The sequence below is a fragment of the Balaenoptera acutorostrata genome, chromosome 6, assembly GCF_949987535.1.
Source record: "Balaenoptera acutorostrata chromosome 6, mBalAcu1.1, whole genome shotgun sequence".
Classification (NCBI taxonomy): Eukaryota; Metazoa; Chordata; class Mammalia; order Artiodactyla; family Balaenopteridae; genus Balaenoptera; species Balaenoptera acutorostrata.
In genome coordinates, this window is record NC_080069.1 from 37,936,630 (window position 1) to 37,964,354 (window position 27,725).

Here is a 27,725-nt window from a genome sequence, read left to right on the forward strand (position 1 = left end):
GCGCACTTACCTTTCCAGCCCACAAGCCTGCGGGACCCCGGGTACCGCGAAAGGGCTTCTTGGCCGCGGTGGGAGGAGACCTGCTGCCCGCCGGCAGGCGAAAAGGCTTAGCGGCAAAAGCTCCCTCAACCCCCGCGGCCAGCCTGAACTCGCCCTGCGGGTCAGAAACCTAAGCGTCCAGATGGCCTTCGCGGAGGGAAAGGAACTTTTCCTAATGGAGTTTTCTCTGGGAATGGATTAGACGCCATTGAGTTGACCTTTTTCAGTGGCCCCTCCGGACTCCGGGGCGGTGGCAGGTGACCTCCTGGGGGAGAAGCCGCGAGCGCGTGAAAGGCGAACCCGGAGCTCCGCCCGCGCGTCGCGGGAGCTAACGCGCTCTGGGTGAGCGCGGCCGGCGCCGCGATTGCCCGGCCTGTGGACCCTTCCAAAGCGACTAGTAGAATTTAAGAAGGGGACAATACGTCTTCATAAATAGGGGTAAACTTTCCACTCAGTTTATAAAAGTGTGAGATACCCTCAGTTTTTTCCGCCGACCCCCAAAAGGCTTTCTTTCCATCCTCATCAGAAGTGGGCTGAACCAGCCTGGGGGGTGAGTGCTTTGGGAGAAGAGTCGGGTCGCACTCGCGTTTGCTGATGTTGACCATTCCTTTAACTTTATCGCATTTCTTTAAAGAAAATCTGTCTTGCCCTCTCTTTATTGCTACTCCATCCTTCTTTCAAGATCAAAAGCTTTAGATCAAAGCCAAGATCAAACTCACTACTTTAAATAGAAGCAACTTTGCCATGGAGTATTTTACACAAAGGGGAGCTTCTTAATGGAGACATCAGAGTGGAAAACTTTATTTTATCCCTTCATCCCAGATTCATAACTGGACTAACTTAAAATTACATTGATGATGCACTTCTGTTTCCTAAAACAAACAACAGGACTGCTCAAACGGGAGATTCTTGACTTGGTGTTTGTGTTAACAGGAATTAAAAAAAAAAAAAAAAAAAACCTATGTAGAGTTAAATCAACATATTAACCGTTATTAGCTAAGTGCTATGAAATGCATGCTCGTTTGCTAAAGATTTTTTCAAGGTGTTATCGAATCTTTTAATATATAATGTACAACCATCACATACAATTTTTGTGGTGTAAAAGAAATGCACAAAAATAGATAGGCTTGCAAGCCTCAAATGCACATCCATATAGGCAGGTAAAAATTACAAATGATGAAGTGGATTATGTAATTGCAGAGCTGCTTAATTTTAAATGGAAATAAAACTTTGAACTATTTAAGCTTCCATGCTACTAATAACAGTTCCAGAATCAATAGAGATCTATCACTGACTGACATTTCCCTTTACCCACTAGAATTTTTTTTCTTGGGAATTCACCATGTCTAAGATCCCTGATACAAACAGTTCAATATTGATGTACAGTGCCATGCCTAAATGGACCTCTCTTAAGTGTCCTTTTTGTTGATTTAGCAACAATTTAAAAACATGTAGTCTTAGAAGAAACAAAAACCAAAGTAAATTCCAACAATCCAGCAGCAGGAAGAAAGATAACTATTGCAAACTAAACCTTATACAGACTTCTATGAAAATCTGCTGTTACAGCTGGGTAGTTAGTACTTGAAAGCTTTTTCCCCTTATAATTTTCATCTGGTTGTGGTCTCAAATACACACACACACACACACACACAAGATTGTTCCTCATTCTAAAAATCCCTTTGAGCCAGTGGAAAGACCTTAGGAACTGAGACCTGGGAACACCATCTCCGTGCCATTGACAGTCTCCTTTCTTGCTAGCACCCAGTTCACAGAGAATCTAACGGTTTCTGGCACAAGCTGAGCAAGAAAACATCCTACTGTTACTCTGCTCTTCTAGGACTTTGAGTGGGTAGCAAAAGCTGTGGTCCATTCTAAGTGCCTACTAACTTGTCTCCTTGTTTGTCCTCTTGCCCCCCAAACCCACCCCCTCAATCTTTCTTCTCCACAAAGAAACCAGAATGGTATTTACAAAGGTAGTTCAAATGGTATCACTTTGCTTTACTGAGAATGCATTTCCTTCTCTTTTTTGCCTGGCTGGCTCCTACTTATTCTCTAGTGCTGGGCTTAAACAACACTTCCCCAGAAAGGTCTTCCTCACTCCCCAATCCAAATTATGTCATCCCACTATTTTTTCCTATTTATTTCCTTGAAAGTAATTATCTTTTATAGATATTTAAAATTTTTAATTTTTATTATTTTTTAAAATAATTTTTAAATTATTTATTTATTTATTTATTTTTGGCTGCGTTGGGTCTTCATTACTGCGCGCGGGCTTTCTCTAGTTGCAGGGAGTGGGGGCTACTCTTCCTTGTGGTGCGCGGGCTTCTCATTGCGGAGCACTGGCTCTAGGGCTCGTGGGCTTCAGTAGTTGTGGCTCGTGGACTCTAGAGCGCAGGCTCAGTAGTTGTGGCGCGCGGGCTTAGTTGCTCCGCGGCATGTGGGATCTTCCCGGACCAGGGCTCGAACCCGTGTCCCCTGCATTGGCAGGCGGATTCTTAACCACTGCGCCACCAGGGAAGCCCTAAAATGTTTTACTTTTATTGAGACATTATTCTTTAGAAAAATTTGTGCAGATAGCACAAAATTCCCGTGTGCCAACATAACCCCCAGTTTCCTTTATTATTAATTTCTAGCATCAGTGCCGGGAATTTGTTACAATTAATGAACCAATATTTGATACATTATTAAGTAAAAAGTCCATAGTTTACATTCGGGTTCACTCTTGTGTTGTACAGTTCTATTATAACTATTTTTTATTAATTTATCGAATATCTATTTCCCTGACTGGATTTTAAGGTCCAGGAAGAAAGAGATCCTGTCCCTTCTGTTCCTGATTTTTGTCCAGTCACTAAAAACACTGCCTGGCACATAGTAGATGCTCAATAAATGTGTTAAGTAAGTGAATGGAAGGATAAAGGAATAAATGACTGAATGAATGGCATATGAAATTTCATGGGGGAGAATCTTAAGAAGATCTTTCTAATTAACTCCTGCTTGTTTCTCTACTAAAATATCTTAATTTGTAAAGAGCACAGAATTATACATTTTTAAAAAGGAGACACCATGGGTTATCAGTTACATTGCCAGGGTACTTCTAAAATGACCTTTTTTAAAAAATAAAATAAAAATAGAAATGGGAAATAAAAGTTCCTAATTCCCTCATATATTATTCACTAAAATTGTATCCCAAAATGGTGGTGGGAGCTGAATTTAATCTGGAATGAAATATTAACACATTTCATGACCCTGGAAAAGTATGAATTCTCTTTGATCATGTTCAATATAACCTCAACACGTTTCTCCTTTTGTCCGCCTAAATCTACCTTTCTTCATCAGGGGACCCCAGTGAAGGTAGGATGTGGAGAAACTTGAAGAAGACGACTTTTTAAAAATTTGAATTCTGTAGCTGGGGATGAATACTCTAATAACTGTCTTTGAAAATGTGGTGAAAGCACTTTAAAGCTATCTTTTAAAAACAGATGTCTTCTATTTTAATTATATCTTTAAAAATGGCTTGTCTAGTAGAGATGCAAGTTTTGAAAAAAAAATGTTTTAAGAAACTTTCTTGTCAAAGCAGTTTATAATAGCTGAAGACAATTTCAGAAGCTGAGGAAAATGCCATTGCTTTAAAATAAAAACGTTACTTAACCTAGTGGCTGGAGATTACTTTTGGAGGGAAAAACCTTTTTCTGTTTTCTTTTTTTAGTCGAGAGGAAGTAACTCCTTGAAATGACTCCTTTCACTGGAAAATGATAGTGATACAAATTTCATATTGTTAATATGGACGTGTGCCTCTGCTTGGTGATGAGGTACAGTCCAGAGGAATGAGATGCAGTAGCATGCCTTCCTAGGCAACCAGAAGGCTGAAAGGGCAAATGAGGGAAGCCCTTTAATTAGACCGAACAGCTTCAGATGGCAAATTATACTCCCTTGTGCACAGCAGAGGGAAAACTATCCACTATAAGAAGTCAAAAGACTTTTTAATACCAAACAAGGTAGAAAGGTCCAGAAGCTTTTGCTGGTTTCAGAAGGGCTCTATAGCCAACATATATTCAGGGTAAATTACAAGGTAAGAGTCTACACATGTCTGGAAATAAAATCAAGGTTAGTTTAAGTTGCAAATAATAACAAGCAAGGATTAGAGGCAAAGTTATCCAATGTTTATGTCTTTAAATTTTGCTCTATCATTTTAAAATGTAACATTCCTTTATGATATCTTTTTATTTGACTTATTTGACTTCAGAAAAATTATAATTTGTATTATTGCCCATTTTGTCTCTATGTTAGAATGAATGCCTAATTTCTTTCTGAAGAAGATTTTGGCCCTGCCAAATGAACTTCTCAGTGGAAGTCCTTATAGAGCATAGTTTTCAAAAAAGGAAATCCATCCCACACTTGCTTTGCAGTGACCTGGCTGACAGAATCTCTCCTCTTAGTAACCATAACCCTGAACTCACTGTTGCTCAAAAACTTTTACAGAGCTTGCCTGAGGGAGCATGCTCAGTTCTTCCATTTCTTGATCCCCTCTGAAAATCTGATGAAGCGTTTGCTATCAACTACTGGCTCCCCAGAGAAAAATACACCAAGGTGCACAGCCACCCCCCACACCAATTGTCAGGAGGTTCACAGAGTTTGCGGATACCAAAACTCCTACCCAGGAGAGTCTAAGATTTTCTTGGGTTAAGGCAGACCACCTCACAGCTGGTGTGGGATGCATCTTACTGGTGCTCTGTGAAATTCCTTTTATCAAATCATGTTCTGGGAAGAAGCCATCAACCTTTATTGAGGTGCATTATAAAAAACAACCCATAAAATCCATCACAATGTTTACCGTAAGGATGGTTTTAGATGGTTGTTTATTATATTAAATAGTAATTTTCTGTGAGGACCCATAGGAAAAACTTCCCCGTAGTATCAACATCAGGAATAGTTGGACTTAGGCAACTGGTTTGTTTTACCTCATGAACACTGCAAATTGATCCTTTTTCCTTCTTCTAGAAAGCTCTGTGACCCTACATTAAGCCAAGTATAGGAACTTCAGGGGGTGCATATTGTATGCTAATGTAATTCCTGGCCCCATCTCATTTTCCTAACATTATTTTCACATTGCTTCAGTTTTCTTATTTTAAGTTACTTTTATCATGCTATATTTTGCTTTCTAAGAGTTTGCTTAACTCTCTTTTGGACAAGGAGGAGTATAAATAAATAAAATATTCTGGGTTTATTTTTTCTTTCTTTAAATTTCTTTTTCTCTTTTGGAGGGAGGAAGGGCGTCTGAAAAAAATTTTATGGTTCTAATAGTTCGCTCCATTAACACTTAGAAGTGAAGTATAGAAGGTAAGGACATATGATTATACCCTATTTATAAAATTTGAGCAAAAGAACTGTTAAAAAAAATAAAGCCAAAAATAAATATAATACTATACAAACATCACAGAGGACTAATATAAAAATGTTAACTAACCAAGTATTTTATCACTTTTGATATCAAAACCAGAGGAACATATAGACGGGTTATTCACTTAACAAACATTGAGTTTGCCTACTGCAAAACAGAGCACTAGACTTTGTGAACACAAAGATGAATAAGACACCATCCCTGTCCTCAAGAGACTAGTATGACCAGGCGGTAAGGCGGCATGGTATAAAGAGTGCGCAGACAGCCTGTCTGGGTTTGAATCCAGGCTCTGCCACATATTAGCTGTCTGACCTCTTTAAGCCTCTTTCTCATAGAGTTGTGAAGATCAAATGACACATGCGATGTGCTTACAAGAGAAGGCAGTTGTTACTTATCAAAGTGTAGACTACCGGAACTAAGAAGCAACACAACGTCACTAGAAGCTGGAGGAAAGTGACCTGAAGACAAAAAAAGTGCTGAAGTACTACATATATCAGAGACCGTGGAACCTCAGAACTGTTAGAAAGAACCAGAGTGGCCAGTTTTGTACAGGATTAAGTTTACAAAGCACTTCCACATACAGACTGTTCTGTTTGTTTCTCATACTGTCCCATCTTCAGGATGAAGAGACTGAGTCTCAGGGAAGTATAGTGCTTTTAGTATCTCATACTGTGTGGCCCTTAGACCTCCTGGCTGGAAATGTAGTGTTCTTTCTACTCTAGCATGAGAGCTTAGGGAACATCTAGCCCGACTGTCTCGCTTAAGATATTTGCTTATTATGTGGATCAGCTCAACCATACATTAAAACACAGCCCGTAAAATATAATCCCATACCATAAAGGTCTTATTGAAACAGACATTTTAGAAAACAAGTATAAGTATATCCTCCTCAATCCCCATATGACTGCAGTTCTTTACAGGCACTTAACATTCTTGGACACTATAATCTTAAAGAGTTTCACAGGTGAAATATAAAATTATGTAGGTGTGGTTTTAGATCAGTGGTTGCCAACCCCTGACTGCTCATTAGAATCACCAGGAGGGTTTACAAATCCTAGTGCCCAGGAGGCACTCCAGACCACTTAGATTCCCATCTTCGAAAGTGGGCCCCAGGCGTCAGTCATTTTACAAGTCTCCCTCCCTGACCAGGGATTCCAATGGGCAGCCTGTGTTGAGAACCACTGGTTTGGATCATTTTAATGATGACCCATCTCTAATAGGTTACTATGAAGAAATTCCAGGCGTTTGGGAGACATCTAAATTTCAAGGTCAATGCCACAGAGGACAGCCACCTATTGTGTTCTATTACAATAAGTCCCTTTGGGCAGATGGCAGACACAAAGCTGGACAGGATGGGCTGTCAGGCTGAGCTAGGGTAGCATTTCCTATGGCTTACTCTTAGGGATAAACTTCAGGGCCAGATGATTACTTAAGCGTGCCTGTGCGTGCACACACACACACACGCGCACACAACACACACACACAACACACAACACACACACAAGAATTAAAAAGAAGTGGAAATGGAAGATCTCAACATTACCCAGAAGGAAGGCAAGAATGGATGGATATTTGACTTTCTAGAGTTTTTTCCAGGTTCCTGGTTAATATGATTCTGGATTCTGACTGAAAGAGCATAGATCCTCGTCTTCAGGGACCCTGATTTTAGTGCTGACCTGGAATTCTGTATACATGAGGTGGTATTTCCCACTCATCCCCTGTGAACAATGCTCTAATTATGTTGATGGCTGCCACACATTCCCTGGAAACAAGCATTTTGCATTTGGAAGATTGCTGGCTAGGATTAGAGGACAGTGGGTACCAATGGAAAAGACCCTTTGCTGCGTGCAAAAGCTACTGTTTCACACAGAAAGCAACCCGGGTAGCTTGAGTCTTGGGTACCGTGCTCTAACCAAATGGGCTTCCTTGTTTAGAAAAGACACACTACAGGGAAACTACTCTGGCAAAATGCCTTATAAGATATTATTTATTTATTATTAACTATTATTAATCCCAACCAGGGATTGAACCCGGGCTCCGGCAGTGAATGTGCCAAGTCCTAACCAGTGGACCATGAGGGGATTCCCATGATATTAGTTACTAATTTAAAACACAAACATATATGTTAACATTTCACTAGCTTGAAAAGCAGATACTCACGTCTGGGTCCCTTTGGTTATTCCCTAAAATGGAATGGGTGTGGTATCTGTAAGTGTGTGCACATGGAGTGCCCGTGCTCCCTAGAGTCTGTGGCCCTTGGCATGTCTATTTTTCTTTTTCCAACATTTCTATTTTTAAAAATCTTGGCACTCAGACTCTGTTGCCTATCATCTGGTCTCCCAAAGGAACCCCATGAAGTCACAATTTGCAAAGTCACAAGAGGAATAGGCCTAAGTCATCTTACCTCTATAGAGAAGTAGGATCACACACGTACATATGTATACACACACAGTGTAGGAAGAATAAAATCCATCACAACTGGGGGGAGATGGCTGTCCCAAATGTAAATAATACATGAAAAAAGCTATTTTCCAGAATGTTTGTTCACCAAACATTTAGATCCATATAAGAGATGTTCCAGAACAACAATGGGAAGGGCCAGAATTAATTGGCTGCTAATCTCTACTTTTTGTAGGATGTTTCCTCCAGCAGTGGATTAAATCAGTGTTTAATGCTACACAGGCCCAGCTGTGTCCATATTAGGAAATCCTGAGCTCACATCTCTTCTCTCTCTCTCCCCGTGAAAAAAGGAGGTATCCTCCCTCCCTTTGCTCTGCTTCCACCCCCTGCATGTGTAGGTGGGAGAGTAGGAGCCCGGGAATGTGAACTTGATCCACCATTGATCAGCCAGGCAGCAAACTCTCATTGTTCTTTAGATACCAAACATAACTTCTTTCTAGTAGGGATAAACCCAGCCATTCTACACACAACACAGCTTTTGTGCTCAGTAGTATGAGATGGAAAAGGACCACAAAGAACATTAGAGCTTCATTAGACTCATAAACATCTCCTAATATGCAGAATTTAAGAATCCACCCAGCTAATTTATATTCATATTAATATTAGGTATGTTAGAATCTCAAACCTAACAATCTTCTGGTCACTTGACTGTTTTTATAATTATGGATTTCAATTTACAGTTTAAATACTATGGTCTGTTTTAGCTTTGCCTTCTGTTTGAGCACTTCTTATTTCACTGCCTTGCTCTCAGGTTCAAGGGCACTGGAAATCATGCTAATGTACAACCAAATATGCTGTTGCTGTTTTCGGTGCTGGCTTGTGAATGTGGCTTAAGTACCTCTGTACAAAGCCACGTGTAATGGGAAATACACACCTGAGAACTTAGACCTAGGCACCCTCCATTCTTGCCATCTAGAAGCTATGTAACCCTGAGCATGTCACACAACCCTTAGGAAACCTGCCTCGCAGAGCTGTGTTGAGAACGAAATGAGATGGTGCATAAAGTGAGAGGCACCAAGTAGACCAGTAAATGCTAATTCCCTTCCTCTTTCCCCTCAGAAACAAAAGCCGGTCTCGTATTTTGAACCTAAGTAACCTTTGAAAGGTCTCAAAATAACTGAGTTGTGACATCCTAATAAAAAGCCACCCCACAGACACGATGCCACTGGACAGAGCCTGCAGAGATATGACACGTCCAAGGCACTGCAAACCACAGCCTGTCCCTTCCCAAAGGACTGGTGGACAAAATGGAGCAAGTTCTCTTCCTCGTATGCCTGAGTATAAAGGAGGTCTTTCTGTTTCTGACCCCACCTCGCTCAAAACAATAAGCCCACTGTTGTTACAGCAAGACCATAAAATGAAATTTGATATTTCTACATTCTTCTCTGAAGATACCAGCACGACCTGCTGCTAGATGCAAAAACATCTAAAATCCTAATAGTAGCTACATGCATTTAAAACCAATGTAATAATTAAGAACTTGGGCTTTTAAGTTAGACAGATTTGCTTTTCCTCATCTATAAAATGGGTATAATAATGATGTCAGTCTTAGAGAGCTGTGACTAGAAAAAGTATATAGCAGTTATGTCTAATGTACTGAGCATTGTACTCAATAAAATGCACCTACTCAATAAAATGATAGCCCTTTTTTCATTCTGGATATTCTAATAGGCAAAATAGTATACCCCAGTGTACTGTGGGGAGGGGAGAAGGATTAAATAAAAAATACAATTCTATAGGGAGTTACACAACCTATATATTCTTGGATTTACCCATTTACAGTTTAATTCACTATAAGTATTTATGCCAAACCCAGGCAGACATCCCTCAATTACAACATCAAAGGCAGTGATGAAGAAATACAATTTGAGAAGCAGAGATCCAGTGAGAACTCAGGAGAAGCCAACTTTGTAATAAATACAACCAAGAAGAGTCTTAAAGAGAATGTGTCTTTGGTTGGCCGCACAAAATATGAAGTTTCAGCACGCATAGCTGAGGGAAAAGGGAGAGAGCACAGAGGGAAAAGGAGATGGAGTCCTTGGAGCAAAGGCCAAAGGAGCCACTGGACCTGGGGGGTGACTTCTCCCCAGGGCAACAGGCCACAGGGATGAAGGGGCTCTCTCCAGTCTAGTCGCATCGTCACTTGTGCCCCTGGAGTCTCAGTCCCCCATTCTGATGTATTGACTCTGGCCTACCTCCCATGCATTTTCATGCCAATAAAGTTGCTGAAATTAAGAACCGAACTGTGACTCTTTGGGGCATAAATAATATCATATTGTAAAGTCGGGGCTGATAACACCCAGGATGCCCTTAACGCTCTTAAGAAAAACCATCTGATCTATGATGCCCTCGATGTGGTTTGAAATTTCCCTCGGCCTACAAAGGAAAATACTTTTAGCGTGTAGCACAGTTTGTAACAGACATATAAATGCACTGAAAATATAATTTTAGGAAAGCATCTGGGTTTAATCATTTCTTGTTATACCTCAACACCTAATAGGTTCTACTTTCTCAATATAAGGAGCACTGCAACATTCTGCTACAGACTATGCAGCAATCACTGTAGCAATTTCTCATAAATATTTCATTATTGGCTCTGCTTTTATTTTTAAAGTGGCAAATACTCTGATTTAACTATAAAAGCAGCATAAAAATGAAGTGCTCCTTCTGGAGCATTTGCCCCCAGTGTTTTTCCCTCCTTCAAAAAGCAACCTAGAACTCACTGGACGATGTTTCCCAAGGTCATTTGGACAACAGACATATACCAGTACTTACTTCTATGTCTCAAAATGTATCCTAGCAATAGTTGCCACTGTCCAAGGTAAAACTCACCTGCAGTTTTTATTGATATGCAGGAATTTTAAGACATTAACAACCCTACCAAAATTTTTTTCATCTCCTGAGGGTCAAACAGGTTAATATCTGTGAATAATTGATTTTAATTAGTACCAAATGCCTATCCTTCAATGATCAACCAGCATAAATGCTCTGGCAGATTGATTATTACTTAAGATTTCTCCTGATAATCTTTCATATAACAATTTTCCAGTGGAAGAGAAAAGAAAGGCACAAACAGGGATTTTTTTTGATAGTGTACATTTGTAAAACACCACTCAGGACAAAACATATGAAAACTCTCCCCATATCACTCCTAACTAAGGGCAAGTTTTCAGTCTGAGGGCAATTCAACAGATTCCTGGAGAGGAAAGGAAGACACTCAGAGGAAAAGTAAATTCCGACTTCCTCCTTTCAGAGGTAACCAGGAGCTGAGGCCTCAGCGAGGTACTGGGCACAGCATGCGGTGACATGAGGCTCAAAGTGGCTCTGACCTTCGCCTAGGCCTGTTCCCCTCATTCCCCAAAGAAGCAGTGAGGACTCAGACAGAGAAGGCAAGTGGCTCGCCCACAGGCGCACAGCTTAGTGGTGTAGGGCTCTCTCCGAAGCTGCATCTAATGTATCAATTATCTCCTTCATCCAACATAGAATATTGCAGAACAAAACTTCACTACCGCATGCTTTGTGAAAACAGCACATTGCATATAACACGCTTGACTCTCCTCCTCCATCCAGCCTCCACTCTTGTTCACTAACCTCAGAATAATGCAGCTTTGCTTTTTATGCGTCAAATTGTCTGAATCCCACTCAGAGTGTGATGGTAGCAATTATAACTAGACAGGATCAAAAGCAGAAAATACTGAGCTTGTAAAGGCCCAAGGCGGAGGACCGACCTGGAAGGATGGGGTCTTCTGCGGAATGAGCTGAACACACACTTGTTACCAAGCGCCAATAAATCCTGGACAACTGCCATTCAGAGATATGTGTGACACGAACACTGCCCTTTTTTAAACACACGTTTGGATTTGGACAGTTTGACAGTCATTGACTGTTACCCTGACCTGTGATACACTTGCTGGTTGGCTGCCACTGGGCTGTGCCACTGACACTCTCCTCCTCTGGGTCAGCAGAGGGGACAAACGAGGGCAAAAGCCAGGGACTGTAGTTGGCATTTGTTTTTGAAAGCAAATAAGCAGATACGGGGATCATCCCTTTAACGCTTTAGAAGGTACAAAAAGACACTTTTCTGTTCAACCAATTGCTTTTTCTCATTTGTTGTTTTGGCCACCTGGTATTTATTATTTAATTTGCTTTCCAACTCAAGAGAGGAATAGTTGTATCTTTCCAAAGACAAAGACCTAATGTCTACAAACACTCGCATTCATTCACTCCAAAAAAGATACCAGCTCTTCAATACAATAATGCCTCATACTTTCTATGCAAAGTATTTTGTCAGTCATACAGGGCTACCATTTAGATATATCTAAATGGAAGAGGGTCGTGTATACCTGTGACACATATGAAAAGCCCTGGAATGTGAGATTCACATTACTGTACACACAAAGCACTTTTTTTTTTTTTTTGGCCCTGTAAAGAATAGAAATGCACATATTCAGGAAAAAGAGCAGTCATTAATTAAATTCAAAATCATCCCTGCTCAGGCTTTCTGCTGTATTCATTTATTATCTCCTTATAGGTCTTGTAAAAACTAAGTCAAGAATGGGACCAAGCTAGTTTGGATTAAAAGCAACTCTGCTAAAAATATAAAATGTCAGGTAGACTGAGGACTCAGGGTCCTAGAGCAATGCCCTGGCCCTGCCATTAACTAGGGCTGTGAGCTTGGGCACATCAGTATACCACTCCTGGGGCACAGCTACCCCACGGATGAACAGATGAGCTCTTCTACAAGACTTGCTCCTACCAAGGATTCTAAAGCAGACTGAAAGTCCTGCAAACACCAGAAAAGCCTAAAATTTCACCATGAAGCAGTAGAGGTCACACCCAAGAGATATGTACCACGCAGATATTAAATGTACACCTATTTTATACGACATAATGGCTCTCCACAAAAGAGGAGAAAAAAGCCCCATGTTCTAAAAGCGGCCAAGTGTTCCTAATAGCTTTCGTTGTCAGCAGCTGCTCCGGCAGCAGAGACGGGCAGAAATCCCGTGAGCACTGTGAACGGCCACAGTAGGAGCTGATGCCCACAGGCCTGGGATGCAGATCTGAACACCAGCATGTACAATGATGCTGTGCGATGTCAAAGAGTCAAGGAGGCCTGCGTGTGTGTGCACCCATGTACACAACTCACTGCACTGCTAGGTCTCAGGGCTTTCCCCCGGGTGTGGGAAGAGCACGATGCAAATATAGAATAAAGTGCCTTTGATGAAGAGTCTACCAGAGTATGTCTTCAGCCTAATAGAAGAGAGAATGGGGGCAGTTCTTCTTAGAAGGCAGAATTGAATGTCTTTTCTATTGACAAAAGGTTTGTAATCCGAAGTTGATATCCTTGTCATAATTCTTTGAGTTTACCTTGTTCCTTCTTTCTAAAGATCTCTCTCTATGAAGCAGATAAAGCACTGCTCAAGGAAATCCTGTTAAATAGAATCACTCTTTACAAGAGCTACAATATCCTTATTTAAGTGAATCTTTCTGTGGGTGCACAATATGTATGAACCTGAAGAATAGGTAATGCCTGTATGTTCAAACATGACCCACCAGACACTGCACCTTGAGGACAATCACATGGGCTCCCTTGCACAATAAGCTGGCCAACTTGTGACCAAGAGGGGGCAGGGGGGATGGGGGTGGTACAGCCGAGTCTCCAGCCTCCAAGCATGTTGTCTTCTAATGGACTTGGCCTCCTGACTGAACTTGGCAAATACAGAAGTCAACCTCTACGGTTCCCCATAGGTCTCAAACTCAGAGCAAAGGCCCCCTGAGCACACCTTGAACAATGGTTGGTTTGCAGATGCTCCCACAAACCATGGGCTCATGGGCAGGGGCTGTGCCCTTTCAGCTTTGTATGTCCACGGCCCCGCGCAAGGCTAGGCATATTGGTTGAACGAATAAACTAAACCACAAAGCCAAATATTTGGATTGCTCAGGAAGAACATAAAAGTGAAGGCCTCTAAGAGTTTAGATTGTACTCGGCAAAGAAGGAGAACCCTTTTCACAGAATATAGTTCAGAAGATGACATAATTATGGATTCTATCAGTCGGTCCCAGCCCTCCTTATGGTGATCCTCATTCAGAGGGTGTGGCCTGAGTCTGGGACCTGCAGTTTTAAACAGCTTCCTGCATTATTCCAAAACCAGGTCTCAGTATAACTGGACTAGGTGAGGGCCTCCAACCCAAGCCTGCAAAGCTATGTTTCTAGAAGATACCCAGCCTTATCTCTTTATTAAAACCCATGTGTGCACAGGCCACTACCAACAGTCTCCATCACCTGAACTGAGCCAAACAGACTTTCCAGAGCTAGTAGCTCCTGTTTCCTTTTCCTTCTGGTTCAAAAGGCAGAATAGCAGGTTTATCCTTAGTCCACCAAGCAAATACAGGATTTCTCTCCACATTGTTACATCCTGAACATGTCTGTGTCCATCTGGGCCAGTTTAGAATTGTTATTCCCTTTTAAAGAAAAAAAGTTCTCAAATGCTTTTCATTCAACTGAGAAAGCCATTATCATATGCCTTCCTCTGAGCTTGCTTTACAAATCTTTATATATCAAATCTGAGATTCTGAAGGATGCGGGTCTTGGTCCCAGTCAATTTCCTCAGTGTTCTCCCTCATCACTTAGCAGGATTTGGCCACATCATCTGCATTGCGTGAACTTGTACTTGTTTCATGTCCCTTCCTAACTCATTTCTTTGAGGGCACCTGTAGATGTGTTTTCTGGGGAGACACCAGTGGCCATCGAGATACTTAATGATGCTTTTTAAAAGTATCCATGTAAATGAATAGCTTCTAGACATAAAATTTCAAAAGTTGAAAACCAAGGACCAAAAGTCTCTCTAACTGTGCCTCTCACTCCACGAGACTCCCTAGTACCTGCGTGGAGGGGAAAGACGTGGCCCTTCATCCAGGGAGTTTTCTTTCCAGCAAGGCTGCCGGCCCACCTGTCCAGGTATCTAACTGCCACTCAAGCACTAGCCCACTTTCTACGAGACTTCGGTGCATTTTGTGAGAACTCTTCATCATCACATTCAGCCCTGTGCAGTCTGGCTGTGTCCTGCCTTACTAATCAATCCGCTTTGCAGATCCTGCTCTCCATGCAAAGCAGGCAACAACAATAAACTACTTCCTAAGAAGGAAAATGGAGAGGGAGAGACCACTGTTCCAAATGGTAGTCAGAATACATTCACCTGATGTATTTTATCACTATGAATTGCATTCACCTGTCTATTTTGGGGGATGGAATCTCTTTGGTTAGAGGGTGGCAGGGGCCAGGGCTGGGGCAAGTGAGCTAAGAGTGAGAGTAAGGCTCACTTAGGAGGGTGGGTCCTTTCCTCCGCTCCTCCCCGCCCGGGGAAGTTGCCTCCATTCCCCTTGTCCTGAGGCATTACCCACAGAGCCTTAATCATGCTATGACAAGCTAGTTAATCAACACCTCCCCTCACCCCCATCATTGAGATCTGACTCTGCCCCATGCTGCTCAAACATGCACACTTAGTTTCCACCACTAGATGCTGAACATGTCACTCCCCCTGCCTGAAATGACCTTCTCCCCTACCCGTCCTTCAAGACTGAACTTTAAATGGCACCTGAAGCCCTTCTGCTTCCACAAATGCAAAATGACCTCTTCCTTCCCAACTCTAAAAGTGAGTTCGTTTTACACCACTTACCGCTCTCTGCCTTAGGTCGGTTATTTGCGTATCTATTTTTCCTACTGAATTATTAAGCATCCTGAGGGTAAAGCCTGTGTTTCTCTTCATCTTTGAGTCACGCACAGTCCCCCGTAAAGGATAGATATACGGGCAACATTCACAGAAAGAAGGGAAGGGGCAGGGAAGGAAGGCACCTGGCTGGGAGGTATGATTTCAGATCCTGAAAGAAGCGTCCCCTAGCAGATCTCATCCATCTGGTCTGGGATGCTTGACAGTTTTGTCGAAGCCTAAGATCTGACACAGTTACAAAGGAAATCTTCAAGGGAGAGGAAACACTTTTAATCCTTACTATTCACTTGGTGTCTAGTCTTAGATTACTGTGAATGAGATTCGAATTCTTTCTGGAAATCAGGTTTTGAAAGGGAGAGAAAAGAAGGAAGGATACAGTGCTTTCATTTGGGGCACCAAAGGAAAATGTCTCCTGTTTCATGTGGTGCCTTACGCTGTGAAGAGGTCAATACATTTGGACAGTGTCAAATCGGACGCCCCCAATAATACACAACGCCTGGCACAGACCTTCAATTACCTACTTCTCCCTGGGAGAATGGACTCTTCCTTCCCACATTTGTCTCTCATTTCATCAGAGACTTTAAATTTTTGTGGACAGGATGCTAATGTCATTTGGGACCAAAAAAGTTATATCCAAAGCATATTCATTTATAAGGGAATAAAATACAGTATGATTGACTTGAGTGATTTTTATAGGTCACTTTGAAAGGATTCACAAGTAATGTGGAACTAATCAGAGAAATATTGGGAATCAGCATTATTGTGGGCTAAATTTGTACCCTCCAAATTGACATGTTGAAGTCCTAGCCCCCAGTTCCACAGAATGTGACTCTGTTGGAGACAGGGGCCATAAAGAGGTGATTAAAGTAAAATGAGATCGCATGGGTGGGGCCTCATCCAATCTGACCGGTGTCCTTATAAGAATAGGAGATTAAGACAGAGCTCTCTACACACACAGAGGAAAGACCATGTGAGGACACAGCAAGAAGGTGGCCATCGGTAAGCCAAGGAGAAAGGTCTTGGGGGAAACCAAACCTGCCCGCACCTTGATCTTGGACTTCCATCCTCCAAAACTGTGAGACGATAAATGTCCATTGTTTAAGCCACCTAGTTTGGTATTTTGTTATGGCAGCCTGAGCTAACTAATATGAACACGAAGCCACAGATGCCAGAAATAAAGAAAATTAGGCTAAAAATGAAAGTATTTCAATAAAATCTCTCCTCATCTCTTGTGACTGCCAAGCAGTATGTCACTCTGAGGAGCTTGTGGGAAGAAGGGCCATCGCTTCGATGACCAGTAAGTGACAGTGGTGACTCATCGACAATGCAGGCCCTGCCCCAAGTGAGGACAGAGAACGTATCTCCAAGGATCCCTGACAAGATGTTTAGTCACTTAGAAATTGTTAATCTAACCACTGAACAAGAATGACAGCAAAATTACTAGGAGCCCAAAACGCATACCACATTATGGCCACTGCTATTATTGATATAAAAGAACCAAGGATCTCATAGCACATATAATTTGAAAAATATGATTTCTCTGGAATTTGCAAAATAACCAGTCTCAGTTTTCTTGAATGACCATTAAATGTAGAATTTTTATAGACATCACTAAGATTAAGTATCCTAATGGGCCTTTAAATTATGTTGATAATAGTACATAATCTGTGCTAAAAGAAGCCTACAAGTTATTCCTCTAACAAACCACCTGGCTTGCTCTGTGCTAAAAGCACATCATGGCCCCAATGACATGGAGTCTCTTGCATCATGTCTTATCAAGTTTCCTCAATTTTGTGACTGCAGCATTTTTCCCTACAAGACTTAAGTTTTCCATCATTTGCTTGTGTGGCCTTTGGCAACTTGCAGGTGTTTGTTTAGAAAGGAGAGGCATTTTCCAAGATGACACAATAACCTGATGTTCTAAATCCTGGGAGCTTGACTCCTGCCTATTTCTAGGACACTTTATGTGATTGGCCATTACCCACCCTCTCTATCCCCATTGCTGCCACTGCTGCCTGTGATTTTGCCATTTAAGGCTGCTGAGCGCTTTCCCCAAAGAGTAGCCCAAGCCATAGAAGGGCTGTGAGGTTCACCAGCATTACTGTGTTACTTGTTGGTACCTGGGGAAATGGGTCACCTAGGAGTTGAAATTAAGAACTGAAGAGAGGCTGGTAATTCGTTCATACCCTTATGAATGCCTGCTGTGAAAGCAGCATCCGACCCCTTACCCGTGGATTATGATCATTCATGCCATCAGAGCAGATTGAAGGGCGTCTACGGATTGGCCAGCTCCATCTTTATCCATACATTTGACAAAAATACAGACGATTTCAATTATATCTATTCAGTGGGGGATTTTTTTTTTTTTTTTTTTTTTTTTTTTAAAGATTTATTTTTTTTATTGATTAATTGATTGATTGATTGCTATGTTGGGTCTTCGTTTCTGTGCTAGGGCTTTCTCTAGTTGTGGCAAGTGGGGGCCACTCTTCATCGCGGTGCGGGGACCGCTCTTCATCGCGGTGCGCGGGCCTTTCACTATCGCGGCCCCTCCCGTTGCGGGGCACAGGCTCCAGACGCGCAGGCTCAGTAATTGTGGCTCACGGGCCCAGCCGCTCCGCGGCATGTGGGATCCTCCCAGACCAGGGCTCGAACCCGCGTCCCCTGCATTATTGGCAGGCAGATTCTCAACCACTGCGCCACCAGGGAAGCCCTCAGTGGGGGATTTTAAGGCATTATGCACTCAGATTTTAACTCAACTAATAGCTTTAGAGCATCACTATTCAGTATGAATATATGCAAGCCACATTTGTCATTTAAAATGTTCTAATTGCCACATGTAAATGTAAGCTGTAACAGCTAAAATTAATTTTAATAATATATTTTCTTGGGTGTGTATACATTGGGTTATAACGTATCCAAAATATAATCATTTCAACATGTAGCCAATATTTTAAAAACCTTTAATGATATATTTTACCGTCACTTTTTTGTACTAAGTCGTCTAAATCTGATGTGTTTTCACAGTCTATCTCAATTGGATGCTAAATTTGATTCAGAAATGCTTGGTCTGAATTTAGATTTCATAGAATTGACAGTTGAAAAAGTGGATTCATTCACACACCCATGTTGTTCCAAACCATGACTGTATTATTAGATTTTCAATTTAAATTTAGATTAAATTAAAATTAAACTTCAGCTCGTAACTATTTGGAGACTGATAATTATGATTGGGCATATGCCTAGCAGTGGTGGAAAATAAAGTTTAAAAAGGTAGCTTGGGGCAGTTCTGCTGACAGCCTCAAACAGTAAGCCAAAGAGATTGTTCTAAATGGGGAAAAAGGTTTCTGGTGAGGAGGGATGTAAGCTGTGTTTGGGGGAAGATTCACTTAGCATTGATGTAGATGATGGAAGGAAAGGGCGACAGCTTGGTGGCTAAAAGAGCAATTAGCTACTGCACTAGTCCAAGCAAAATATAATGAAAAAGTGGGGGAGGTGCTAGGAAAGGAAAGAAAATTATAAATTTACATAAGGACATCAGGCAATGTGGGCAGGAAATCAAAGAAAGGGAGGAGTCAGAGAGTTCTGTAACAACTAAAATAAAGAAGTAAAGAGGAAGGGTTGGAGGGAGAAAAGTTATTTCTAACGTATTTGCATATAAATGTTGTTTAAAAAGATTGGAATATATGTACATATGGGCCGGTGGTGGGAGGAGATCTTTGGGCAAACATGAAAAGAAATAAAAATCTATTTATAGAACTGTCAAATTAGCAGAATGGGCAACTTTCTTAGAAATAATGTATACTATTCCAACAGTTGGGAGGGTCTGAGTAAACTCAGAAAAATTATGGTACCACTTATTAGAAAGCTATGCAGCTGTTAAAAATCATTGCTCTTGAATTATATCAAGGGATATGGGAAATTGCTTAAGATATATTTTTAAATGAAAACCTTAAGTTTGGATAATAAGATTCCATTTTTTTTAAAGGATATACATTTACATAATGTATAGCACAGAAAATGTGTGGAAGGACTCATACCAGACATAGATTATCTCTGCAGAGTAAGATTGAAAGGGGCAAGAGCTTTTATGTTTTATACTTTGGTAGTGCTTGAACTTGCTACAGAGAACATATCATTTTTATTTTTGAAAACGGAGACCAGAAAAATGACTGAAAGGATTTCTATCAAAAAATTATCTCTGGGTCATTTTTATTTTCTTATTACAAACTTTTTGTATTTCAATATGTAATACTTCTATAATCAGAAAAAAGTCATAAAAGAAATCATCCATAATACCAACGACACAATCCATTTTAAGTCTGTTTGCAAAGTCAAAGTTTATAGAGTTGGGTGTTTCTTTAAAGAGGTTTGGATCCAATTTCTTTTACTTCTTTGGGGCTCGTGCTTACTTTTATAGCTGCTGAAGCTATTTCCACGTTAAAAACAAAATGATTTCCATTCATGTGGGCAAAAAGGAAAATGGAGGCCAACCCCAAGGCAAGCTTTCCTGAGAGAAGACAAAAAGCCTCTGTAACCTGTAGAATGAAAACTTCACCAGTAGAACGTGACTCTTTTGTCGTGAATGACTTCAGTTGCTGGTGAACAGAAATTTTCAATGAGACAAAGAGCATCAGAACGATTTCAGTGCTCTGGTTGTCATTCCAGGCCAAACACACCAGTAACTTTATATTATAACGATGGGGACAGAGAACAAGGTGTTCCATTCACTGTGAAGCGCCTGCAACAAGAGGGCGCAGAGTCTCTCACTGAAGCGGAAACGAGAAGGAACCCTCAAGGAAAGCGAAACGGGCTGCGAGCAGGTAAATCACCATCAACCACATAAATGATGGCAGAAAATGGGTGAAGAGATGAAAAGATGCCGTCTGATCATTCACCAATGGAAAGATGTGCACTAAATCAGGGTCTTTTCTGTCTGACGCCGTTGTTTTTACCGAACAGTTAAGCACCCAAGGAAATACCAGTTGGGTCTTAAATACAATTTATAGCCGGGTTGGCCTCATCGCACCTGGCTGTGTTTTGACAGCAGGTTTCGTCAGTTTATAGCGGAGATTCTTGTCTATGCTATAAGCTGTCACTAATGCAACTAGACCTTTGGAAAAAAACGTACCGCTCAGAGGCAAATCTCTCCCTTCCACACACCCCTCCCCCTTTTAATGAAAAGCAAAAGCCTCCTGCTGGTGGCAAAGCCTCTTCTTCAGGGGAAATTAGAGCCTCCTGGGAGCAAGCGGGTCAGCCCCAGTGCTGCCAGCCCGAGTGGGGTGCGCCTGCTTCTGGGCACTCGATTAAGGACTCTTTCTTTTCTCTTCCCTCGGGGCTAACTGCTGAACACAGTGGCCTTGTTGTTCTGGGCCAGGAAATGTGGGATTCTGCTCTGTGAGCTCCCAACTCTTCCCAGCTTCCAGGCCCTGCTAAGAATGTCTGGGAGCCTTGCAACAGCCTGGCCGAGGAACACAAGGCAGACGGCTTCGGGGGATACCCAGCCCTCACCTCACCCCCATCGAAAACAAGAAGAGCAAGGCTTGGCTATTGAGGATCAGACAAACCTTAACTTTGTTTCCCGGGATTTTTGTACTCAGCTAGTGGCCTGGTTTGGAAGCCACCGACGTAGAAATCACAGGAGCTCATTATTTTATACACGAAGGTGAAAGCACTGCCTCCCAGGACCAGGTGCTGCCTTATTCCACCCATTTTGTTTTGCGTGTTTATTCTTCTTCACTCCCAGAAGGACTGGGCCAAACAAATAAGTTTTAACAGGTGACATGCATTCCTGAACCGAAGGCAATGCGTCCTTTTTAGGAATGAGCTCATGGTGGCTGGTGGCCGACACTTCCCCCCGTGTGGTAGAACGGGACAAAGATGTGAGTAGAGGGATGAAAAGGTAATGGAGAACAGCCCCTCCTGTTCCTTAATTTCATGGTTCACAGACCTTCATTGACATTCAGACACTCCCAAGGGGAAGCTCATATAACCGGTCATGAAACCAGAAACGAGCAGGCTAACAGGGCCGCTTGCCTGGGCCCGGGGCAGAGTTTCTCACCACCTTGGGGGTCCACTCCCAGACGCTAGGGCCCACTCGGACGGGTCTGCAGCTGCTCCGGGGGCCAGCCCAGGCTGGGAGAGTTCCAGGCCTACAGGGTCCTTTGACCAGCCGCATCCAGGATGCCACCCTCAGAGTTCTCAGGGCCCAGGCTCTAGCTAGGGTCGGCCCTCAGGGCTGCCCTTCAGGCTCCGCGAAGCACAAGACCCGGGGAGCGCGGAAGGGAGAGGAGGCCCCAGGCCGGGTGATTCTCAGGCAGGGAGGGCTGCCTGGGAACCGTCTGTCCCTCAGAGTTGCCCATGGGCTGAAAGGGAGGGAGAGAAGGAAAGCTGAAGGAGGGGTGGGTCCCGGTCCCTGAGACAGAGAAATGAATCTAAACTGCTCCCTCAGATGAGAAGAGCAGCCAGAGGTAGAGACGCACAGCCAGAGGAGGAAGTCGAGGGCAGCCACACAGGGGTGATGATGGAGAAACTACGGGTACGCCCGGTCAGAGGGACGCGGCAGGCAAGCTAGCTCACGCGTATGGCCGCACCCAAACAGCAGAGCTCGAGGCCCGATGGCAGCATTGACCTGCTGCCGGGTGACGCCGCCCAGATTATACGCCACGCTTTGCAAGACCTCATTTAACACTCAGTTCAGGGTCAACCAGAATGTCCACCTACAGCACCACGGTCACTAGAGGCAGGGGCCTGAGGCACACATCACCATGCAGGCCTAAAAGGGTGGGAGACCATCATTTTCCTGACTTAGGGATATTCCAACTCAGCAAGAGGATTACTTTTGTAAGTATATACAAATAAATCATTGTCATGATTGATACACTACGTAACAAGCCTTACTGTTCTCCACAGACTCTCGGGAAGCAGTTATCTTAAGCACACCTGTGGTATTCCGGAAGTCTCCAGCCAGTCTCGGAAGATGTTTTCAACAGACAACTCAAGCCTTTAAAAATAAAACAACAACAACAAAAAGTAAAGGACTGAAAAAGTTACAGAGCGCTTATTACACAGAATGGTTCTAACTATTCGGGCACATCACCGCATCAATCTTCCAGAGAAATCGGGAGAAAGCGCAATGCTGTCGCAGGTTACAGTGAGGAGGGGGACCCGGTCAAGTTCAGTACAGCTCCTTTCCAGTCAAAGAGAGTGCACACGATGAAATCTAAGCATCAAAGGCACACCACAATAGGTGCTTTTAATGTCTTGAGAGGAACTTCTTGGTTGGGAGTGCCCATTCAGGGAGGATAGGGCATGTTCATGGGACACAGCAGGCATGACTGCTTCCTGGAAAGACGTGGAGTAAAGTGAAATCTGAACACTATAGCACTTAGTGCACCAAAATGAAATTCCAACTTTATAGTGAGCGTGGGCTACAGCAAGCAAAAATGAGACAAATCATTATTGGAGCCCTGAGAGGCTCACAGCCATGGAGCACACATGGCTTCTGCTGCTTGTTTTCAAGCAGGCCTGCATTCTGCTTTATTTGAAATATTATGATCGCTTGTTACGTCTGATCCAAAGGAAGCTGAAGTCTTTTGGTTTCATGCCCTGCTGATTTAAATACTCCTTAAATGCACTAAGTATCCAGTATTTTTAGGGTCAACAGACTGTCTTCCTGAAGTTTAAGCAATTCCTCCCTGGCTTCTAGATAATTCCTGCTCATGCCTGGTGTCTCCAACCACAGAGGCCTTGCTGGAGCCTCTCCCAGGCTGTGTGTGTCATACCCACCATGCTCCCTGTCCTCTGTGGCATAGCATCCATCGCAGTTTGTGACTGCAATTTATTTGGTTACTTGACTTTTAACTGTCTCCTCACTGGATCAAAGCTCTCTGAGACCAGGGTCCAAGTCTGTTTTACTCACTTCTCTAAACCCAGCACTTAAAACGGTTCTTGGCATAAGAGAGGATCCCCATAGATATTTTTTATTTGCGTGAATGAAAACACATCTCACTGTGGACTCAATAAAAATTATTCCTTTTTAAGTTAATAATCACCTTTCCTAGTAGGATATTCCCAAGTTGTTAAGCTCTGTATTTTTTTTTAATTTTATATATTATATACTATATTACATATATGTAATATTCCCTCCTCCCTCCCTTTGGAATTGTAAAGAAGTTGTGGAAAGATACAATGCTGTCTGCATTAGTTAAGGTGCTGAAGGCCAAGCGCTCCCCTCACACCTGTGCTGGTTGGGCTGTGGGCTGGACCACAGTGAGAATGGAGGGAGGGAAGGAGGAGGGTGGGCTTGGGGAATATGGGGCTGACTGATACTGTCCCTTCCTTTTCTTCTCCACTGAGAAGCAAGTCACCTGTGTGCCTCTGTCTTCCCTGCCCAGGGCAAAAGCAAAGATTGCCGAAGGAGGCAACTGTTGCTATTTCAAAACAGAAAATACAAAGAGGGAAAGAAACTGGTTCAGATTCATTTTCAAGATGATGCCCATCTGTGGGACGACCAGGCAGGGAAGAGGCCAGAAGTGAATAAGGGGAAGGTGACCACCTCCCTAGGTTGTGTGTCCAGTTCCCAGGTCAGTGGAATTACTGGCTGTGCCTCTATGAAAGGCCAGGTGCCACCGTCCCTGGGCTTTTCCCCACTATTTCTTGTCATCTAACACCACCACTCAGTGCAGATGGCCAAGTCCCCTCTGTAGGCTGTGAGAGTGTGGAAGTGTGTGAGTGTGCTCACGTGCGTGCCCTCAGATGTCTGTGTGTGAGTGTGTATGCACACGCACGTGGACCAGGGGTGGGGGCGACTAGAAGAGAGGAGGCATCTCTCAGAGCACCTTAAATCAAGATCATTATTCTTTCCTGGGCTTGATTTATTTGCTTGGCTGTAGAAAGAGACGCTGGAAATGCCCTCAACTGGCATGACTGATCTGCTAGGAGGAGGAAAGTGGGGCAGAAGGGCCACTTAGAGAAGTGCCCAAGGAGACTTCAGGTTGTTTTATTTTCTGGTGACATTTGTGAGGCTGGAAGGTAAGACAAGTCTTGTAATTTCCATTGAAGACAGTGCTCAGTGGAAGGCCTGTTCTTGTTCGGAACGAATGTAAACCGTCCGCACCTTGCCTGGCACCCGGGTGGGCAGTTCATTTGGTGGGGTAGAGTTGCTGCCCCGGGGCTTGAGCAGCTGTGGAGGCCCTACTGGCACTCTAAGTTGTTTGCCCTGATTAAGAAGCAAGGGTCTATTTTCTTCCCTGTCCTTCCTTCATCGGTGCTTCTATCTAAGCAGCTCATTCATCTGCTTCCTTTACAGCCAAAGAGAGACACTCCTGTGTCCAGAGCCCTGGGGCCAAAAGCTCCTGTCACCCATCCTTCAGGTGATACCCGGGAAGGCAGCAGCAAGTGTCTGACTTGGAACTGAGCTTCATTGTGCTGTGGATTCTAGGAAAATGGGCGTTCTTAAACCTGCCACAACTTAAGACGGAGAATTTAGAAAGGATTTAGAAAAAAGCAGTAGTGATGATCAAAGGGGTAAACACATTGGACCCACAGGGGAGGTCAAGGGAGCTGGGATTAAATATCCCGAAGAAGAGAAGTCTGGGGAGTGACTTCAGAGCCATTTTCAAGTGATTTTACAAAAGATGGTGAACAGCTGTTGTGCATGCCCATGGAGGAGTGAGTAAGAGGACAGGGACATAAATTTCCTTCAGGGAATTTTAGCTTAAAGACACTTCTTTAGCGGTGGCATGGCGGGGGGATGGCATGGAGGAGGGCGGGGGCTGGGGAGTTGAGTCCCGGAATGTTACTAACTGAGGTTCAAGTCTTCACCAGAGAAGACTGAGAACAGGCAAAAGCTTCTCTATGTGGCAAACATTCGGTGGATGCCTATCAGGCACGAGGTTCTGTACAAGACCAGTATTATTATCCCCATCTTAGAGATGAGCAAATAAAGATCCAAGAGACTAAGGGCCTTATGCAGGGCCTCCTAGATGGTGCTTGAAGAGCTGGGATTCAAACTTGTGTTGCCTGGCTGCAAAGCCACCCCTTTTCTTTCTGCGTTTAATTCAGGAAATTAATCCACAATACATTGGTTCATGATTTATGATGCAGACAAGCCTGCAGGAGGAGAAGGCCTGCGCTGGCTCCCACCAACGCTGACTTCTTGTTCACATCTCTCCTGCTGAAGCTAACCTGGCCACTGCTGCGGTTGCCCTGTGTGTCTGTCCCTCAATTACAGTTCCAAAGAGATAGGGAGACTCTTGGGAGGGGCAGAAGCATGAGGACAGGAGAGTTCATTGTTTAGCTGCATCCAGGAGCAAAAGACACTCTGCTGTGAATGAAGAGAACCTGTGTTTCCAGATCACTTTCCCCTGGAAAGGTTCAAAACATCTTAAACCATTATCACTTCATTCCTCATAATATCCTCGTGAAGTGGGTGTCAATTGTTGTGTGGCTTTTTAGCAGATGGAGAAACTGCAGTATAAGAAGACTGGTCAAAGTCAGCCCAGGCTAAAGAAAAGGGCTAAAGAAAAGATCTCAGTTTCTAGACTCCCAGTATCAGCACAGACATCAAACTGCACTGATGCCTGTTTACAGATTCCTAACGTGGAATGAGATGTTAAACTATGAGAGGAAGATCAAAGCACTAACTCCATCTGCCAGAAACAATTTTTTAAGGTAGTATAAGTAGCCTTACCTCCCAAGGAAATTATGGGAGACTGTTTGAAAATGCTGAACTTTCAGGAAAGAAATGGGCTGTATGTTTTATGGAAAAAAAATGTACATAATTTTTGCTGTTTTGATCATAATTACTGAGATGACAGTACAGGTGAATTTTTGGTTCTGAACTTGGATATATAGCAGTGGTAAAGCTGAAAGCTGACTTTTTCAAATCAAGACACTCAGAGTCAAAGCCAACGGTGAATTTTTCCCCTCTGAGATCATGTGGCTTAAATAATCACAACAGACAAGCAGAAGCATTTCCACTTCGCTGGGATCCAGAACTTACAGGAAATTACTCTTCTGCATGTCTGATCACTATGGAAATTGATTTTATACAGATAGCTAAAAGTACACAGACCCACGACTGCACGCCCTCCATCTCTGTACTAGTGAGCGGTACTTCTGCCTCATTACTGAGACCTCCTGGGTATTCGGAACAGCAGGTTGTTTTACCCTCTGGCTGGAGAGTTCCCTTGCTGTACGCCTACGTCCTGAAAGGCAACTCTGCGTTTTAGGAGTGAGTCTCCAGACCCTGTGAGCTCTGAATGTGGTCACGTGTAGTTAATGCTGCAAGGGAGAGAATATGCTGGGCATCCTGCACGATGCTGGCTAGAAAAATAATCTGTGTTTCAGGCTGCGAAAGTGACCAGTTGCTCCTCTCTTCGTAATATTACAGTACATAGAAAGAGACCCAGGCGTGCGAGAAGACAGTATTGCCTGTGCTGTGTTGCTTCTTCAGTTGATTTCTGGGGTTGGGGTGACAAGGATGGGGAACTGACTATTAACCATATCTGCTGCTTGTGCCTATCAACTTGTTGCTGATCAGGAGAAAGGTCTTTATCACTCTTGGCTCTGTCTTCGGCCTCCTGGGATTCTAAAGATCACATTCTATCTGCGCCTCTAAAGGAAAGCACAAGGCCCGGTAGCGTTCCCAGGAACTGAGAGAAGACGGAAAGAATTTGGGAAGTGCAGTTCTAGATGGATGAAGGCTTTAGGAGCTTCCATGCTCAGGGTCTGAAACAGAAAATGCTCTTGTTCTGGAATGCAACTTACATTCTGTATGGGTTTTTAAATTTTAGTAATTTACGTTTTTAAGTTCCCTCTCTATGTGGGGATACAAATAGTGTACGCCCCAAAGCTTTGCACATGGTTACTTCTTTTCTTGATCAGAGCAAGTCATTTGTGCTTGGGTAGATAATGAAAACTGCTGAGGTAACAGTTACAAACGAGTACTCCCTAGCTTCGTGGGGGAGGAAAAGTACTGAATTAAAACAAACACGTGAATGTGCACACACAAACAACAATAACTGATGAGCAAAGAGAGAACCGGCAGCTGTTGATACCGCTGTAATATCAGGTGGGCAAGGCATGTTGGATGAGGTTCT

At 43.0% G+C, this 27,725-nt stretch overlaps 1 protein-coding gene across 9 annotated transcripts in view; it reads right to left on the reverse strand.

Moving 5' to 3' along the window:
- Positions 1 to 27,725, reverse strand: part of AOPEP (aminopeptidase O (putative)) — a 370,314-nt gene that overhangs the window by 84,960 nt on the left and 257,629 nt on the right. For all 9 annotated transcript variants that reach the window (XR_009008562.1, XM_057547855.1, XM_057547852.1 and 6 more), the window contains exon 11: positions 22,564 to 22,624. Coding sequence is in view for 8 of the 9 variants with exons in the window: in XM_057547855.1 (XP_057403838.1) it covers positions 22,564 to 22,624 (61 nt within the window). In the remaining variant the exon portion in view is untranslated. The remainder of the gene's footprint in view (positions 1 to 22,563; positions 22,625 to 27,725) is intronic.